Here is a 20,563-nt window from a genome sequence, read left to right on the forward strand (position 1 = left end):
ACAGGGGTCGCCTAAGACTCTCTGCATCAGTGTTCTCCATCTGTAAAATTGATAAATGTTAGGGTTGGGGGTCATCACAGCATGAGGAACTGTATTAAAGGGTTGTGGCATTAGGAAGGTTGAGAACCACTGTTTTATAAGATGAGGAAATGACCTTAGAACTCCCAGAGCTGGCTGCTGGGTTTTTTAAGACTTGAAGACTCCAGAGTTATAGCTGTCTTAGATATGCAAGACTCTGCCACTGCATTGAACCCTACTGAACCAAAAATGACCATCAAGGGCAGATCTAAAGGCAATGAAGAATTCTTCCTTCACTCTGAAGCAGAGCCCAAAAACCTTCCCCCTGTCTGAATTTTTTGAAAGGCAGATAAGAAAGGAGTGTGTGAAACCTACTTCAAGCAAACAACTACCAGCCTTCACAAAGAAATTGTATGCCCTACCAGAGTTTGCAAACAAAATGCTGCAGATTCCGCTTGGTTGATGGTGCTGTGGCAGTTATTCAGTCCAATGACCTGCTCTCTCGGGACAGAGCGGGATCCCTTAAGGACCCTCTTGACAAACATTCTGAATTCTTCTTAATGACAGCTCATGAGGCCACCTCCATGGCAATGAGGGCCACGGCAATAGCATCTGTAGTAGCTAGAGCCACCATTGTTTGGACATGCAAAATGGTACAGCTAATTCCAGAGTCAGAAAAGAGATTGATGGAAGGCGCCTGCAGGATAGTTAAGGTCTCCTCCTTGGTAGCGGACACCACTGATATTTTATTCCAGGTATATGGCCTGCTCCAAAGCAGCCAGGCGCAAACTTTGGCTCAGGGCTTGGCAGGCAGATTTACATTCTGAGCCTATTGTGGCAGGCTCCTCATTCCAGGGTGACAGGCTCTTTGGGGAGCAGTTAGACCAGGCCCTTGTAGACACTAGAGACAAAAAGATAGCGCTGCCTGAATTCATTAAATCCAAGAGAAGGGGACCTAGTTTGTCTACCTTTAGGACCCACAGATGTCTCCGTAGAACTCCCAGGGATGGGAGAAAGTCTAGCTGGATCCAGCCTAATTCCTTTGAGAAGTGAACTTCTTTCAAGCCCTTTCATGCCAGAAATGACAAACCTGACCAAGACAACAGACAGACAAAAGCCTGACTATCTAAGCATCCCTGTGTCTGTGTGTTTGTGTGTGTTGGGGGGGAGGGGGCTTCTGCTGTTGAAGGAAACATAGTCTCAAAATAAAGCAGACAGTGGACCTTGAGGTTGCTTCCCAGTACTACAAACTCTTTTTTCCAGGTTTTCTCCACACAGAGTTTTCATCTCCCCACTGAGCAAGCGTCCAGAAAAGGCTCAAAATACATTATCAGCAATCCAACACCTGCTCTCCATTGGAGCGATTGAGGAAGTCCCATTTCCGGAGATACTGCAAGGGATTTACTCCCATTTCTTTACAGTCATATTCATATTACATATAGTGATGTAGGATAGCATGTTTGATTTTTTTTAGATTGCTAAATGTTACTATTGTATAGATTTTGTAGAAATTACAATATAGAATAATGAAACCTGAACAAAGATGGGGAAATTTCATTTCTACTCTTTCGTCTTGTTATACTACATCACCCTGTTAGCTGCCCTTCCTCCTGCCATTTATGGGACAGGACACATGTATTTAAAGACAGTCATTTCATAAATTAGGAGAACTTTATCGTGGCATTAATGCAGGTAACTAAAATGGTGAAAGTATGCTTGAAACTTGCTACTTAAATACATGTTGAGTCGATGTAGTGAGATTTCCAGATGACTGCCTAATTCACTCTTTGATTGTAATCTCACTTGGCAGTTCTGCCATGCATTATGTAGGTTGCACGCTGTGTTTGCATCTTAATTGCTTTTAGATTTGTTTGAAATTCAGTCCAAGAACTTAAGGTATTTATGCATATATTACATAATTTATCCTGAAGCAGTACTTACTTTGCTTTATATGCAAACAGTACCCATAAATAACAGGTTGTGAAATTTCAAAATGCAGATCCATCCTTTTCTGATCCAGATCCCACTTTTAATCCCAAATTACAATATGGGACCCATTTCAATCTTTTACAGCTTATGAGTTATATTGTACAAAGTCCACCTTCTCTTTTCCCAAGCAGCCTTTGTGACCTCTCAAAGCCGATGCAAAAGTTGAGGAAACCTTTTGGATAAAATTTCTTGACACCAGTCAGCTAGGAGGGGGAACTGCACAAAAACAGTTCTACTGTTCTCTTTTGCTGTGGGTGGGAGAGAAATAATGTCTTGCCTCAGACAAATACTACCTACCAGTCAAATCCAGGTAGCACCAGATATAACTGTTCCTGAACTTTCCTTCACTCTGACAGGTGGCTCCTAGTTCTTCTTAGCCATAGCACTAGGGAATAATGATGGTCTTGGGAAGTTTATAATACCCAGTGTTATCTTTCTAATACATGTTTTCTCCTATCCAATGGGTTAAGAGTACATATTGATTCTTTCCTCATTTTATCCTCACAACAACCCCATAAAGTAACTTAGACGAAGAGAATATGGATTGCCCCAGGTCACTCAGCAAGATTCATGACAGAGTAGGGATATTAACCTGGGCCTTCTGTATTGTAAATCACGGGTCCCCAATATTTTTGAGCCTATGGGTACTTTTGGAATTCTGACAAGTTTGGTGGGCACAATCACAAAATGGCTGCTGTAGGAGGAGGAGCCAATGACAAAATGACTGCTGTGGGAGGCGGAGCAAACCACAAATGTTGGGGGTTAGTTTGAGTATAACTGTAATAGTAGTAACTCATCAGCATTTCATGTTGTAGCTGTATTTAACATGATGGCTCTTAAAATGCATATATTATTCTAAAGTATTTATTTTATAGACAACAGCTTACATTCAACCGTGTAGTGAAGATCATGCTGCTGTGGTAACTAGGAATGTGAGCTCAGGTGTAACTGAGCTGAATATATGTCTGAAAAATAACTTTGGGGATATAATCAGGTCTTCCAAACAAAGCTGAGATTTTCTGTGATACCGAACCATCCTCCCCCAATTCCAGAAATATTTGTCATTAACTAGAAGTATCAGGAGCTGGTGTTCACAGACACCGAGGGCTGTTTTTTCTCTCTCCCCCTTCCCCCGTGTGTTTATGTATCTCCCTGGTCTCGGTATCAGCTTGCCAGGCCACTTTAGTTAAGTTCTGTTGGGTCCAGATATTCTTGTTGTTTGCAAAAAATTCTTTTTCGCAAAAGTTGATTTGTGTCTGCTTTGCAGGGTTTTTTTTGTTGATTCTCCCCTTTTACATAAGTCACTATTCTTGAGATTTCTCTCCCCCCCCCCCCCCCCAAATCCTTTCAGCCCCAGGGCCCAGCCCAAGGCCTAGCTTAGAGTGGCTGGTATAAAATCAGTACTAATAGACTAAAATGCCATAATTTACTACAGCACCAGCATACATTCAATTTAAAATTTTCTTTGCCAAACTTAGTTTTTAAAAAATAATTTAATTATCTGAAAGTTAATAGTTCCAGATTCTTGGGATATACATAAGTTCAGGTGCTCAAGTTTTACATTAGTTGGGTTTAGAAACTGCTTGTAGTAACATTCCTAAGGGGGGGGGGAGATTCTTGGAGTTTATATTTTTGTTTTCCCCTCCTTAGGAAAAAAGGAGGATGGCTGGGGCACCATCTTCATGGGCCCATAGAATTTGACCCCTTCCTCCAATTGACTCTGGTGGTTATTTAAAAGGCAGGCAGCAGTAGCTTTTGGTGCCGGTAACTTTAAAAACTCTCCCAGCCCTTTGAAAATTTTCCCCATAATGGAGTGGACAAATATCAGAAACTGGGGCGTGGGGGGAAGACCAGGTCTGAACATTGTACCAGTATTTGGAACCCAGAAAACCATGAATACTAGTATTTTGTTGCTTCACTATATCCAGATCTGAAAGATGGTGAACTTCTTTGCTGCATATTTCTAGTGGTGGCAGCTGCTGCCAAATATATATATATATTTAAAAATCTGCACAGCCAATCAGAAATCCCGCTGGGCAAAACCCCCACTAGCCCTGCCAATTTTCCAAAAACATTTGGCGGGCAACAGAAAAGATGCCCCCTCATTCACTGTCAGTAATCCATTGCTTGTCTTGGCACTTCACTACCTTTTGCTGCAATAGAATTTTTAGATCAAATTATTTTGTATCATGATAAAAACTAGATATAGGCTGTTGAACTGTTTATTTTGGCTGTCTTCAGGTAAATACCTTGGTCAACAGCTGTCTTGTGTATAGTAGAAACTTGTATAGTTTGTCAACTATACAACTGCCACGTGCAAACAAAATTAACATGCAGTTATGGCATCCAAATATGAGACTTCTGTGTGTCCTGTTAGTGTATGTGCAAGTAATGGTGCTGTAACAATTCAGATGAGTTTGAACATTTCGAAATGTTGGGCTACATGTGAGGTAGAATTGAACTTTACTATATATAATTTCCATAAAATCTGTGGATTATGGGATGGTGGTTTCCATAAACACAACCACACCTACAGCAGCTTTAACTAGTTATTCATTCTTAAGAATATATTTTAACTAGTTATTCATTCTTAAGAATATATTTTTTTTAAAAATGGCTCTACCAAAATGTAATTTTGCTAGACTAGGTCACATATAAAATGTGAAGACCTGAAAAAATTGGGGGATTTTTTTTCTTAGAACTTTTTCTATTTTTCAAGGAAAATTTTTTGGTAAATTTCAGGAAGCCCTGAGAAATCTGTTTTTGTTTTCATGAAGTGCTTTTTAAGACAAGGGGTTGGATCCAGCCAGGAACTGAAAACAGCAGGCAAAGTTCCATTTGATCGTTGAAGAGAGCTATTCTGGAGATTTGGGGATCTGCATGAACAAAAGCATGTGGGCTCTAATGTGCAGGTGAATCTTGAGTCAGGCTGAATGGAAAAGCTGAGTTTGGGATCCAAATCCAGGTATTTGTTGACCCACTCAAAATATGCCAAATGAAGATGCTCTATGTAACAGAATCTGCTGCATTTGATAACAATTCCTATGTATTCTGAAGACGTGTACAATAATTGCCCAGGATACATTTATTATTTAATTTTATCCACAATTAATTTGCCATAATGTGTAGGATACAATACATTGCAGAAGAGTTCAATGTGTTCTGTGTTGCAAGGTTTAATTTGATATCCAAATATACTATTCCTGTTGTGACTGCATGAAACTCTTTCTATCTAGTAAGGCTCTTTTATTCATCACAAAACTTCAGTAGAGGAGATCTGATAATTTCTACAACCAAGGTGAAAACAGCAGCAAAATAGCCCTCATTTTACTAGTGAATGCTTGTGACTCTTCAGCCACTTCAGGAATATTTTTATGTACAATAATTTTGAGAGAACCAGAATTATTTTAAAAACAGATCAATAGAACATATTGCGCTTTATCAGTCAAAGGTCATAGCCAGAAGCTGTGCCAAAAAAAGCAAAAGCTACATTGGCAGGAGTCCAGCAAACCAATCACTTCTGAGGTATCTGAAATTGTGGCAGCCATCTGTTCCATGACCTTTCTCAAAAAGTAGAGACTCAAAACAAAAGAATAACTGGCATCCAAATATAGGCCTGTAAAGCCTTCTGCCCTAGTAAAGGAAAGGCATTGGCTGGGGTCCAGTGATCCAGGAGCAGGAAAGACAATGTACTTAGTGTAGCTTCTAATGGTGCAAAAACTTACAATTAGTGCAAAAGCTTTATGCTACAAACAATTGGCTGACAGTACTTTCTTTCTAAGAAATTTTATAAAAGGTAACGTTGCAATTGCGGTTATGATGTTGCATGGAACGTGCAACGTCTTGCACATACAGAAAAGATGGTAGGGGTTTGCTTTAACCAATGTCGTTGGGTTAGATCTAGACCTCGTCAGCGATTTCTCCTAATTATCCCCTTTCTAGTGTAGACCCCCCCCATGGCATTCCTGTCCCCCCCAAGAGCAACATTTTGTGGAGATCAATCGGCTTCAGTGGGAGGGGAGAGGCGGACAACATCTTTTCTGAATCTGATTTAATCTGAATCCAATGCATCAGAGAGTAATTTTAGCCCTTCCACTTGTACATGGATGCTACAATTATAAATCAATTTCAATCAGCAGAGAAACCAGCTTTTTGTAAATTTATTTTAGTCAGGGTGGGAAAAGGTTTAGCATACCAGTGGAAACCTGCTTATCTGCAAGGTCCTCTTTTTATTCTGGTAAGCATTCAGTAAAGAAAATAAGACAAGACTAATAGCCCAATTTGGGGTGAGGATGGGGCGAATCCGCCCATGGGAGTGGCGTGCGGCTGCTCCAGTGGATTTGCTCTCCCTGGGGCACTTACCCTAGCGGAGGGGCAAAATAGCCAGCGTTCAGCTGCCGCTGCCCTCCCCAACAGTGGGATATGGTAGAGGACACTGCCACAGCATACCTGCACCTCTGCTGCCAGGGGCGTTGCTGGAGGAGGAGCCAACTTTAGTCAACTCCTTCCTGGCCATTTGCTGCCTTACGTTAGCAGCGATTGGTGTAGACTTAAGCCGCCAAAAAGGCAGCATAAGTCTGTGCAGTTCCACAGAGGCTTCTTGGTGGTAGGGAGACTTTTTCTCCTTGCAGGCCTTCCCACATTGCCAGGAAACCTCTGGGAGCATCACAGCTGCCGGGTTGTTTGGATGGGGCTACACGTCAGATTCCTGAGACTATAACTTTGCAGATTGCTGGTTCCTCATAGAACAGTGATGGCGAACCTTTTTGAGATCGAGCGCCCAAACTGGAACCCAAACCCCACTTATTTATCGCAAAGTGCCAACCCAGCAATTTAACCTGAATGCTGAGGTTTTAGTTTAGAAAAAAACCAGTTGGCTCCCTCTTCCTCCACCCTACCTTCCGGCTCGAAAGGTACAGTGGGCCTGCCGGCGCGCATAACTCTCCAGCAAGTCCCGCAGACGCACCCCTCTTGTTGCCTCTCTAGCAACTCCTCTGCCTCCTCTATGCCGCACTCGGGCAGCGCAGCCACCCGGAGCACAGGCACCAGGCCTGCCAGCCGCAGATCCTCCCTGCTTTTCCACCGCATAGTGCGCCGCGACAGAGGCTCCAGGCTAAAGCCCTTAGGATGTGATGTGGGGTGATTTTCATTAGCCCCCCACATGATGCAGAACTCTTGTGTGCAGCCAGTCTTCTACAGAGAGGGTCTCTGTAATGCCGTACCTCTGGCACTCTGGTAAACATAGGTTTGCCATCACTGTCGTAGATTTATTTAATGTGAAATGTCATTCAGTGATTAGCCATAAGAGACCTTTTTGGCGCTACAGAATAAAATAATACTCTTTCAGTGGCAGCTGCTATCAGTGCTGGTTTTAGTCTCCCAATGGGAGGAGATTCATATGGTCCTTAAGGTATATTGGTTCCAGGCCATCTAGGGCTCTAAAGGCAAGCATCCTTGAATTGGGCCCAGAAGCTGATTGCGAGCCAGAGTAGATGAAAGAAGACCAGAGTGATGTGGTCCCTAGGACTCACTCTCGTCATCATTCTGGCTGCCTAGTCTAATCTGATGTTCTTGGACACTGTTGAAAAGAAAATAGATGATCCCTATTTTCATAAAATAAATTGAAACTGCCCCAAGCATCATGACATTGAATTGGAAAAGTTTTGTTTTTTCTGCTGAAAATAATGGAAGAGGCTTCTGCTGAAGGTGTTTTGTGTAGAGTTTTGTTTTGTGTTTTAAATTAGCCTACAGGAAGATATGCAAAAGGAGAGGGGTCATTTAGTGTTGTGATATAAATAATCAGCTAAAAGAGAATTGCATTACTAATATGAAGATTAGCAGCTAACCACTGTGGAAACTTGTTGCACTGACACAATGCAACCTTGTGAACTACATGGTTGCTCATTATGTCTGACCTGAAATATTAAAACGCTGATGGAGGTCGATTTAGGCTTTTGTAGGACTTTAGTCTTAATTTCCAGAAAGAATAAACTATAAAACATTTCAGTTTGCCATTTGGTGTTCAGATTCAACTTCATATTACTTTGGTATTTGTAAAATGACCTTCAAGTGGTGGGGCAGGTAATTCTCTTTTTAGTTAGTAGGTATTTCTGTGGAACATATATAATTCTTGGACATTCTCCATTTGATCTTTGAGGACATCTTGATGGGTAATTCCCACCATTGACCAGGAGGGCAGGAACTAAACTCTTTTCCTTCCTGTTATTTATGGGAATTACCCAGGTCTTCAGTTCTGTTCCTGCCTTATGGGAGAGTAATCGCTTGTTGCCTGAGCTCTGCTAGGGATTAGCCAATTCTTTATCTTTCTACCTTCTTCATTTTTCCTAGCTTCAGTACTCATCTAAGAACTTTGTCATCAGCTTCCCAGGTTCTTTGCCAGGTTTTACTGTCACCAAGCAGAGACAGTAAATGCCCTCACATGGAAGTGGCCAGCTGGTCTTCTGCACATGTTTCCCTCGATACCCATGTTTCCAAAGCTTCTCAGGAAAGTCAGGGAGCAGGGAGCAACAGTACTAGTAATGGCTCCTTTCTGACCCAGGAGGCCTTGTTTTTCCTTGCTCCAGCAGATGTCATTTGGTCCTCCTTTCAGACTTCCTTACAGATGGGACCTTCTTCATCAGGGATCCTTTCTTCATCCAGAACTGGACAAGCTACGCTTAGCCATTTGGAAACTGAAAGGCAGCAGCTCTCAGCACTAAGACTCAGTTCCATGGTTACTGACACCATCCTGGCCTCCATGAGCAAGTCCACTGCCAGAAACTATGAATACACCTACAAGGTCTTTGTCCACTGGTGTAGAAGAAAAGACATTGAACCCTTGTCTCCTAGTTTGTGTGCTTCTTTTCCTGCAGGATGAAGTAGACTAAGACCTGAGGTCATCTCTCTTGAGGAGGCAAATTGCAGCCATTGCCTCTGTCATTCCAAACTTGGATAGTCACCCAACGTGAGGTCACCCACATGTTTCACAGTTCCTTAAAGGAGCATCTGTGAAGGAATTCCCTCAACATTTTCCTACGTGGAGACTGAACATAGTAATCAATGCCCTGACTCAACTTCCATTTGAACCCATCAGAGATATTCCTTTGAAGACCTTAAGCATGAAAACAGTATTCCTGATTGTGGTAACCTTAACCAGGAGGGTCTCAGAGCTGAATGCCCTTTCGGTGGACCCAGAATTGTGCATCTTCCATTGGGACAATGTCGTACTTTGCACAGATCCATTATTTCAGCCCAAGGTTGACTCCAGATTTCACAGACAACAATAGCTTTGTCTACCTACCTTTTGCCCTAACCTAGACATCCTAAAGAGATACTGTGGCACAACCTTGATGTTCAGAGATCACTTAAGACCTGTCTCATCAGAATTCAGGATTTCAGGAAGACCAATGCTCTGTTTACCTTGGTATTGACCCCAAATAAGGGACATAGGTTTTGAATTTAAACCATCAGCAAGTGTCTCAGGCTGCATCATTGAGGCCTGTAGAGCTAGTAACATCACACCTCCTTCTGGCATTACTGCCAATTCAGTGAGAAGCACTGCTACTTATGAAGCACTAACAAAGAATGCCTCTACTGATGAAATTTGCAAGACTTTGACATGGTCCTTAGTGTCCACCTTCATTCGTCATTATAAAATAGACAAGTGCAGTTCATCAGATGCAGCCTTCAAGCATTGTGTCCTCCAATATGTCCTGCAAAAGGATGCTGATGACCTGCTCTGTAATCTGTAGGATGGCTCTGGGAGGTCCCAGGAAGATGTCCTCCAAGCTCGGATGGAGACAACCATTGGTTCTTACCTGTGAAGGGTCGTTCTCCTCTGCGTGTCAGAGGACATCTTGTCCTCCTACATCATCACATAACAGCCAGGCAACCTGTTTGTTAATATTTTTTTCTAGTGCTGTTTCCTGCTAATTGTACTGTGATATACCTTTTTAAATGAACTGTTTCTTACTGTAGTGGTCAGTTTACAAATAAATTCAAACAGCTGTTGGGGCTACCTGAACTGGGGCTACCTGGCATCTGGGTAATTCCCACCAGTAACAGGAAGCAAAAGAATTTAGTTCCTGCCTCCCAGCTCAATGGTGGGAATTATCCAGGAAGATATCCTCCGATGCTCAAAGGAGAAGGACATTGTCTACTTCTTCGAATATACTTGCCAATTGCAGGAATTCTGTCAACAAAAGTGTAATTTTGACCGAAGAATCTCAACAAAGTGTTGGGAGCAAAAGTAGATTCGCCATCCTAGCCTGGTCTTGAAATGTTTTATCGTATTATGTGTTTGATTTGATAGTTTTGGTGCTCTTGTGAGCTTCTTTAGATCTTTGTGGTTGGAAAGGCAGCATTCAAATGCCATAAATGCAGAAGCATGGATCCCAAAATAAAGCACAGATTCACTTGCCTATTTCAGGCAGCATTAAATTTGTGTAAGCAATACCTTTTGCCAGATATTATGAGATTATACATTGCAATAGCAATGCAGTCTCTTGTGTGCTTTATTCATATATGAAAACCTTTTGGACATAAAAAAGTACATAGTTATAAGAACAGGTGTATGGCTGTGTAGAGGAATATTTTTTTCCTGTCCTCTGCATGGATGAGTGAAGCTTTTACCGTAGTGGGACTGCAGCTCCCAGATTCAACAATATGTTTTCATGTTGGGCTGTAGTTTTGAGATAGTCTAAAGCTGTTTTTGGATTGACAGAAATAATTCTGTATTTCTTTGGCTCCTCGTCACTCAATTATCGGATTATCATACTAGTTCTTTTTAAACCCAAGATTTCAGATATTCTTAAATTGTTTATGCACAGTTTGTAGTAGTAATTTCTACATGCATTCACTGACCAGGAAGTTCCCACAGCTGTCATAGCGGGGCCTCACTTGTATTGAGCAGTGTTATGTTAGCTTTAATGCCTCTATGGTGCATGCATTATTACAGAATGCAGGTTGACTGAGCTATTGCTATGGGAAGTATAACTTTGGAGTTTCAGGCATGTGTGAAAAATCTGTTAAGATAACATCACTATTATGATTACTTACATTTAGATTAACTATTTTGTAAAGATGGCTCATGGGTTTTGATAGGCCTGGGGACTTTTTTTCTCTGCCTGTATAGATAAAATATTAACATCGAACACAAAAATAAGAGGCCTGGTTTATAGCATAACATTTTAAAGTTTCTAATTGATCATCTATATTATACTCTGTTCAGGTTAAAGTTAATGTGAAATGTTTGCATTTCATCTGCCTACCATCTTTGTTCTCCTGGAGGCGGAATCTAGGTCACAGAATGTCTACTTCAGCTATTTCATCGTCCCTCAAGCCGTGCATTATTGAAGCCTACAAGGCCTGTAGTTTGCCAGTACCAGAGGGTATATCAGCGCATTCGATTAGATGTGCGGCAACGAATGCTGCATTTAGGAATAGAGTGTCAGTGGATGACATCTGTAGGGCTGCAATTTGGTCTACTCAATCTACCTTTGTGCAGCATTATAAATTGAATGCCTGGTCCGCAGCCGAGACAGTGTTTGGTAGACGGGTCTTGGAACACAGAGTGGAGGACCTTGAGTGACCCTCCCTGTGGGGTTACTGCTTTAGGAGACCCCAGCAAGATGGATTCCGCCTCCAGGAGAGCGACCCAGTGGATACTCACCATGAAAGGGTCTTCTCCTGGGGGAACGGAATCCAACTTGGCCCTCCCTTCTGGGCTGTTCTCCACTTGTGTTCCATCACCTATATGTTTAGATACATGTTCAGGTTAAGTAATTCATTACAGTTATATGTTTAGAGAAGTGTTGTTATGATATGTTCTGGTGTGTTGGGCACTTTGTTGTTTTACATTTGCTCGGACAGTCGTATACTGGCTAAAATGGAGTCTCACAGGAAGTAAGATGGAAAGAAAAAACTACATCCTGCCCCCCACAGATGGGGTAAGAAATAACCCAGCAAGATGGATTCCGTTCCCCCAGGAGAAGACCCCTTCACGGTGAGTATCCAATGAGTCGTTCTCGTGCCTAACTAGTTCTGTCCCCAAGGCACTTGGACCCAAGCAGTGCATTCTAGAACAAAGATGGTCCAGGAAATGGCAGATGAATCCACAAATCTCTTGTCAGCTTTATCCTGAACAGGGTATAGCCACTGCTGTTTATAAGTTTGTGCGGGAACATTATTTTAGTAAGAAACATTTCTGTTCACTATTTCTTCTAGACTGCTTTATATCATTAATGGAAAGTATTTGTAGTTGATATTTAATTTGGGTTGTAATTAATGGTACTGCAACTTACAATTGGATTGAGCTCTTAAAAATTATGTACTGTGCTTGAAATATTTTTGTCACTTTATGTGAAGAGGCAATGCATACAAGAGTCTCACTTGTATAAGACTAGACTAATTACTGTTTGGATGAAAAGCAGACCTGTAATTAGTTGGCCATCTGTTCACTAGAGATGTTACCACTGTACCCTCTTATGACTTCTTCCTTGCTTCTGCTACTGGCGGATGGTGCCAATCATGGTGATCGGATGAATAATCCAACAGGAACAACCAGATTGAGAATGGCAAGACCCAGGGAAGTGAATCCTCCCTCCACCATGTTCACTGGAGTTACCCTGCAGAGTAGAGGGGCTAGATGGACTATCCTGGCAAATAAATGGTGGTGTGGGTCATTGAATAATATAGCAATTGCAATACAAATCTCAAATAGTTGAAGGATGTAATAGATTTAGAATTCAAGAGAAACTCTTGAGATCTGTGTGGATCCTGTATAACTGGGGACAGTAAAACATATATTTGATCCACTAGTCCAATGTGGGGTGGGGAAACATCACAGTTCATGATATTCTTACATAGTATTTGCCCAATGATTAAAAATTCTCTTAATTAAAATTAAATTAATGTATTTATCTTCCACCTATTTTTCCCACCCTCTTCTCTCAGTGGTTATGATTAGTTTAAAATGTTAAATGTTACTTTAAATTAATTAGAATGTTGGAAACTCCCCTGAACCTATGGGGGAAAGGGCAGCATATAAGACCAGTGAAATACATGAATATTTACATTATTTATAGTCTTCTTTTCTTTTTGGGTCTCAAAGCGAATTACACCAAAGTGAGTCACCAATCGGCGTCCAATCAGAAATCCAAAAAATAGAATTAAAACAAAGCACAGATGTTAAAATGACACACAACATGTAGTAAGATTGCAAAGTAGGATCCAACTTAAAACAAATTATACACAGTAATTTGTCCAGGTAAATTGGTGAATCACTTTGTTCAGTGCTATCATATTGCCAGTGTAGAAAAGCTGTCTTGAATAATTCAGTGTTGCACAGTTGGTGGAAAGCCATGAGCGGGAGCCCTATTGGCCTCTGTTCCACAAGGTGGGGGGCCGCAGTGGAGATCACAAATGTACAGGCAGTTGTTGATTGTGTCCAATTGCATGTTTGCCCATTTGCATGTTTGTTCAGATGAGTGAAGCTGTTGTGGTAAACCATAGTGGGAGAAACAATCTTGCAGATATGAGAGTCCAAGGCCATGAATGGCTTTGGATGTAATATTCAATAGAGTCCAGTAACTGATGAACTCCCAGTGGAGTGACTGCAGTACGGGAGTAATAGGCATACTCCATCTAAGTCGTGATAAGCTGCAGCATTCTGCCCCAACTGGAGTTCCTGTGTTGATTTTGAGGGGAGTGCATTGCAGTAGTTTAGTCTTCGTGTCAACATGGTATGGATCAGGGTGGCTCGATCAAGGTGAGGTCATTTTTTGAGCTAGGCTGAACATTCATGGGCCCTTCTGAGGGACACCTTTGAACGCTTATCCAGGGGGTCCTTCATGTTCCCCTCACTGTCCCTTGAGACCGGTCCCCCCGGTTGGAGGGCTTCCACAGGACATCTACTAGGGCTGTGGTGGCGAACCTTTGGCACTCCAGATGTTGTGGACTACAATTCCCATCAGCCCCTGCCAGCATGGCCAATTGGCCATGCTGGCAGGGGCTGATGGGAGTTGTAGTCCATAACATCTGGAGTGCCAAAGGTTCGCCACCACTGTACTAGGGGCATTTGTAACATCCTATGTTATTCCATTTGAAGCACCTCAGTGAGGGAGCGATTGATCTGGCCTCTGTGGATCAGTCATATAAGATCTAGCGGATTATTGCCTGACAGCATGCTAGCAGGCATCCCAGGAAATCATTAAGCTTCAGAGTATTAGAACTGAAACAAATAATGCCTTTCAGCTTTTTCACATATAAATACTGAATATGCAGTTCGACTTTGAACCTTGAGAATGGATAATGATAATTTTTTGAAATTTACTCTGAGTTCTACCTAATGGAAACTATTTTACATCTTATTTTTAACTATGAGAGTTTCAGATGGTAATTGCCCACCTGGCTTTAAATAACTGTTCTTTTGTGGTAAGCAAGATCAGATTGGCTTTACTGTCACATGAGTGAGTTGCTTCTCTTCTTTAGAGAACAAGTAAAGATTGTGAAGCTTGCCAAAGTGCATTGTTAATAAATGCTTGTTCAAAGCCCTCAAGGAAACTTTTTAATATCATTCGGTCAGCTAGCCCTGGATACTTGAACACATACAAGTGTGCGCTTGATTTTTCGGCTGCTTACTGTTATTTTTTTCAGTGGAATTTCTTTGCACAAATTGGACGTTGTAAAAGTACAACTATTTTAAGGTTCCATTTTGATTAGTGTAGCCCAACCAGGTTGTTTGTACTAGTTACACTGGCTGCTGATATTAAATTTACAGTAACCTTTCCCTGCAGTAGTAAAAGGAGTATGACGTGTGCATATGGAGTGGGCCAGGGGTAAGGGTGGGTTCCTATACAGCCCAGTCTCATCAGATCTCAGAAGCTAAGCAAGGCTGGCCCTGGTTAGTATTTGGATAATATAAACACAGACGGTGGAAAAACTGTGATGTGGTAAAAAAGGGTTGTGCACCCAGTCACAAAAAGCCCATGTTATATTCCGTAACCAATTATTTTATGAATAAATATGTGTTTATGTGCATAATATTTGTATGAGACACCATCAGGGAATACCAGGGTCACTTCACAGAGGCTGGTGATCGCAAATCATCTATGAATATTTCTTACCTTGGACACCCTAAAGCAGTGGTGGTGAACCTATGGCACTCCAGATGTTCATGGACTACAATTCCCATCAGCCCCTGCCAGCATGGCCAATTGGCTATGCTGGCAAGGGCTGATGGGAATTGCAGTTTATTAACTTCTGGAGTACCATAGGTTCACCACCACGGCCCTAAAGGGTTGGCATTAGCTGGCTGTGACTTGATGGTGCTCTCCACAATTCTGATGCTAGTAAACTCCTGTCTACTGATACAGCTGACTCTGTGGAGATACATAGATAAACTAAAGAAGTGTGCATTCTGTTGAAAATTATTTACTGGCGATGTACTTTGGCAAGTACATCTGTTTTTTCCTGTAGTTTTGAAAGAGGAAAGTAGAGGGGATTGTAACAGAAGAGAGAAGGAGAATGCACAGTTGTTGTGGGCAGAATTGCAACCAAAAAAAATCTATATTAGTCACTCTCATTCCATAGGTTCCAGTTGGGTTGCTATGTTATAACATGTACATAAACTGTCAACTCCGTTAATGACATGTACGTATGTATGAGGCTTATGAGCGGCCCCTTATGGAGCACTTTACATCTTCATTAGTCTCAAGTTTGCAGAAACATCAGTGATGATAATAGATGTTGACAACAGTGATAACAGTGGTGGTTTGTTGTTGGCATTTTTAGTTTACTTCAGTTGGTGTTGCGGACTACAGAAACAAACTCTGTATATCCTATTATGGTAGTTGATAAAAGTATGCTTCTCCCTCTGTTTCAATAAAAAGTTAAAAAGAAATTGGTAAATAAATTGATAGGTTACTAAGGGGTGAAACAGTTGACTCGTTGCAATCAAATATTTTTTTCATACATCTGTTTTGAATACTTTATTCAGATAAGTACCACATCTACTAATGGATTGTTTTTGTCACTAATTCTTGCAATCAGATATGTGTGTGGGCGGGCGGGGGTCTGCTTTTGAGGAGGCGAAGTTTATTTACTAGTTTGTATACTGCTTCTGGTCTTAATGACAGTCATTGTTTCGTTAGTTCTGGATCGTGGCCTACTTACAGTTGTTGTTTCTAAATTGAAATTGTTTAGAAGTTTGTCGTAACTGTCTAGAAAAGATCACATGTAACAGAGAAGATACATCCTCTTCTTTCAAGGCTATCTTTGTTAGCTTGTTTTGAAGGTTTTTCAAACATTTCTTGTACAAATTTACCCTTGTGGTAATGCAGGGCATGTACCATTGTAGTACCTTCCCCACTTATCTATGGAAATGAAATTATCTTTTATCTGAACTGTCGTTCTTGATCAGTGGTTCTCAACCTTCCTAATGCTGCAGCCCTTTAATACAGTTCCTCATGTTGTGGTTACCCCCAACCATAAAATTGGTGTGTATAAAATATAAAAAGATTGTTTTCCAGTGGTCTTAGGCGACCTCTGTGAAAGGGTCATTCGAACCCCAAAGGGGTCGCGACCCCCAGGTTGAGAACCACTGTTCTTGATAAAGCCAGTTCAGAAGGTCTTTATTATATAGTTTCATGTCTTGAGGGATTTGCTTACCACTATGTCCGTGGAAGAAGGAATCTCTTCCTTAATTCAGAGTAATTACACTTCCAGTGGGATAGCATAATACATGCGGGGAAGCTTAACCAGTTTGTCCCCACCAGCATAATGGGTTTTTTTGGTTTTTTTGGTTTTTTGTTTGCAGTTGGGAAGGAAAATATAGGGGTTCAAGGGTTACGTATACTGCTGTGTTAACTGACAGTCACATTTATGGTTTTTCCTTTTTCCTTACTGTAGTCGTGACATGGAGAATAAAGAAACCCTTAGGGGGTTGCAGAAAATGGATGACCGCCCAGAAGAGCGCATGATCAGGGAGAAACTCAAGGCAACTTGTATGCCTGCCTGGAAGCACGAATGGCTGGAAAGGAAGAGCAGGAGAGGTCCTGTGGTACGTAGCACTGGGAAAATTGTTGTTTTAGAAGTGGAATTGCTGAGGAGCAGGATCAATTTTGCTTTATTGCATTGCACGACCTTACAGTTTATATCTGACTGTACTTTTTAAATTCTTCCCATTGAAGTCGCTGCTGATTAAGAAGCTTTGTATTCCAAATAATGTTCAGGTCTGCAGTGGCTTGTGAAAGTCAAAATGCCATATGTGTTGCTCATTACATTGCAATGCTGCCCCCTGTTGTTAGTATTAAATGCGGCTGAAGAAAAATAGAATTTTTATGAAAAGCTGGACTAGAAGAGAGAAAAGGTCTAATGAAAAAACACCAAGCAAGGTCAGCATTTTAAGTAGGAAGGCCCTGTACAATGATTAAAAAACAAGATAATGTCCTAGGGCAAACGGCAAAAGGGAAGGAAAAAATGGAAGAAGAAAAGAGAGGAGCAAACGGCAAAACAGAAAAACAAAAATCCATTCTGATAAACACCGAAGCAAGAGTTCAAAAAGCTGTTTAATGGCAAGGCTCTGGACTTGTTGGTATTGTACACTAGCACCATTCATGTAAGACACATGACTTTTTAGGTTGAATGGATTTTCAGAAACATTGGTGATATGTCAAGGGAAATGGCCAGATCCATGGGGTATTTAAAAGCTTTAGAAGAAGAGGTGTTTGGATTTATACCTCGCTTTTCTCTCCTGTAAGAAGTCTCAAAGCAGCTTACAAACTCCTTCCCTTCCTCTCCTTGCAACACACACATTGTGAGGAAATTAGGGCTGAGAGAGTTCTGAGAGAATTGTAACTAGCCCAGGGTCACTCAGCAGGCTTCATGTGGAGGAGCAGGGAAACAAATCCAGTCCACGAAATTAAACTCTGCTGCAGGGAATCAAACCTGGTTCTTCAGATTAGAGTCCACTGCTCTTAACCACTACACCAGGGGTCCCCAAACTACGGCCCGGGGGCCAAATGTGGCCCCCTGAAGGCATTTATCTGGCCCGCCAGGCATGGCGGCGATGGCTCCATTCATGTGCAGTGGGGGCTCGAGGGAGAGGAGGAACCGGCCCCAACGGCTGTTGATTGCAATTACATGATGGCACCCCCAAATCTCCATGAATTTTCTGACCCAGAGTTGGAAACCTTACACATGGCAACTCCTGCTCTGCCCTTCCCTCTTGGCTACTCCATGTGTTGCTCTCAGGCTTTCTGTTCCGCTTCTACTCCCCATTTTGGCGTCAGCCAGGCTAATTGTGATAAACTACGCTGGCTGCTAGGGAGTTGGAACCAGGAAGATAATTCTAATCCTGGGATAGATGGAATGCTTCATTGGGAAAGTTCTGCTTTTTTTTTTTTTTACAGGGGAAGGTATTCCACAGCCTCCCCAACAATATTTGGAGCCCACCCTGTACTTGACACACTTTGGTCACTGTTCTAAAAATAGACCATGACAGAAAGGCTGAAAGGTGAAATCAAACATTTTACAATCATTTGTGCATAGGAATTTGTTCATAGTTTTTTTTAGTCCGGCCCTCCAACAGTCTGAGGGACAGTGTACTGGCCCCCTGTTTAAAAAGTTTGGGGACCCCTGCACTACACCATGCTGGCTCTTGAGCCACTTGGATCTCAGCTAAAGGATGTCTCTGTGTTAGTTCATACATGGTAACAAGGAGTTTTTAACAGGTTAGTATGGTGGTACCCCCACCACCACCCAGAAGGCATGCACTGTGATTATCTATTTTTCTTAAATAAATGTTCAGATGGCTGTAAAATAATTTCATACCTTTTTTTACAAGGTGGTGAAGCCAATACCAATAAAAGGAGACGGCTGTGAAGCAAATAAGCCAGCAATAGAAGCTCCTACTGAAGGGCAGACAACTGCTACATCTCCTACTCCGAAGGGAAGACGGAGCCCTTCTCCTAGTAGTTCTTCTTCATCTTCTAGGACTGTTAAATCTGAATCACCTGGAGTAAGAAGAAAAAGGGTTTCGCCAGTGCCTGTGAGTTTGAGAACTTATTTGCAGTAGGGTAAAGCAAGAAATTGACCAGTATCTGAGAAAAGCAGCGTACACGTAGTTTTGAAGCTGCTTGGTGGAACAGCTATATGGCTGTATTTTCAGAATACAGCACACAAGGAAATCTGCAGCATTCTGTGATTTAATGGAAACTATTCACGTATTTGGGGGAGGAGGGAACTCCTGACAAAATTGCTGTGAGTTAATGGAAATAAATTGACTTTTAAGTTTCAGAGTGGAAGAATAACACCGCCTCGAAGAGCTCCGTCTCCAGATGGCTTCTCTCCATATAGTCCTGAGGAGACCAGTCGCCGAGTCAATAAAGTCATGAGAGCCAGGCTATACCTCTTACAGCAGATAGGACCCAATTCTTTCTTGATTGGAGGAGACAGCCCTGATAATAAATACAGGGTTTTCATTGGGCCTCAGGTATACATTGCACACAGTAGTTATCAATCATAAAGAATAAGAGAGGAATGAGTTGTTTGATCACATTCTAATAGGCTCTTCTAAATGGTTAAAGTCTTAAGAAACTAGCGAAATAATTAGCATATAACATATTTAATAGCTGCATATGGCCCCTGTGCAAATCAAAGAAATAAAAATGTGACTTAAAAAGTCTGGGTTGGGCTAATTGTGCCTGAATAGGGTATGTACATGAGAGAGAGAGATACAAACACACTCTCATTCTCTGTCTCATACACACATTCAAACTTGAGGCATTTTGGGTTGCCAGGGCGGTCCAAAATGTCCACAGAAAAAGGCTGGTGATGAATTTATGGGGATGCAGATGTGAGGAGAGAAGGGAGAAGAAGCTTAAAGGGAGAGAAAATGAGCAGGCCCAGGCAGCGAGGAGGAAGACCAGAGAGGCTGTTGACCTGTGGAATGGAGAAGAAAGACTGGGCAGGTGTGCTACCTGGTCAAATGGGGAGTTAAGAACATGGTGGGATGAGCCCTTCGGGGGAGGGCAGCCTATAAATTAAATAAATAATAATAATAATAATGATGCAAGTGGGGACAGAGCAGATGACGGAAAGAAGTGTGTGCAAGGTGAGCCAGAGCAAGGAGCTATGGGGTGTGGGGCAGGTCAGGGCAGGGGAACAGAGGACTGCAGAAGAAGGAATGGAGTCTACTCTCTACATGAGTTATATTCTGTTCAGGGTGGCCTACAAAACAGATCATAATAAAAGCATAAAACATCACAAAACCATTAACAATTAATAAACTATGAAAACCCACACAATGCATAAAAATAGCATAGAATACTGAATAGATTCCGAGGCTGGAAGCAGACTGGAAATATGTAAGATCATCCCTTAAAAAATTGGGTAAAAAGATAGTAAGGTGGGCTGCAGGTGAGCCTCAAGGGGAGGGATATTGCACAGGTGAAGTGCTGCACTTGAAAGGGGATACCGCTACAGGTCTTTCTCTTGGTTTATTGAATTTCCATTTGTTTGGGTATGTGTAGGCATAACAAAGCAGCAGTGAAGTACA

At 41.8% G+C, this 20,563-nt stretch overlaps 1 protein-coding gene across 1 annotated transcript in view; it reads left to right on the forward strand.

Annotated features, from left to right (window-relative positions):
- Nucleotides 1-20,563, forward strand: part of MAP3K1 (mitogen-activated protein kinase kinase kinase 1) — a 58,965-nt gene that overhangs the window by 15,540 nt on the left and 22,862 nt on the right. The window contains exons 2-4 of the mRNA XM_048503351.1: nt 16,915-17,065; nt 18,851-19,054; nt 19,298-19,498. Coding sequence (XP_048359308.1) covers nt 16,915-17,065; nt 18,851-19,054; nt 19,298-19,498 — 556 coding nt within the window. The remainder of the gene's footprint in view (nt 1-16,914; nt 17,066-18,850; nt 19,055-19,297; nt 19,499-20,563) is intronic.

The sequence above is a fragment of the Sphaerodactylus townsendi genome, linkage group LG07 (genome assembly GCF_021028975.2).
Source record: "Sphaerodactylus townsendi isolate TG3544 linkage group LG07, MPM_Stown_v2.3, whole genome shotgun sequence".
Taxonomy (NCBI): Eukaryota; Metazoa; Chordata; class Lepidosauria; order Squamata; family Sphaerodactylidae; genus Sphaerodactylus; species Sphaerodactylus townsendi.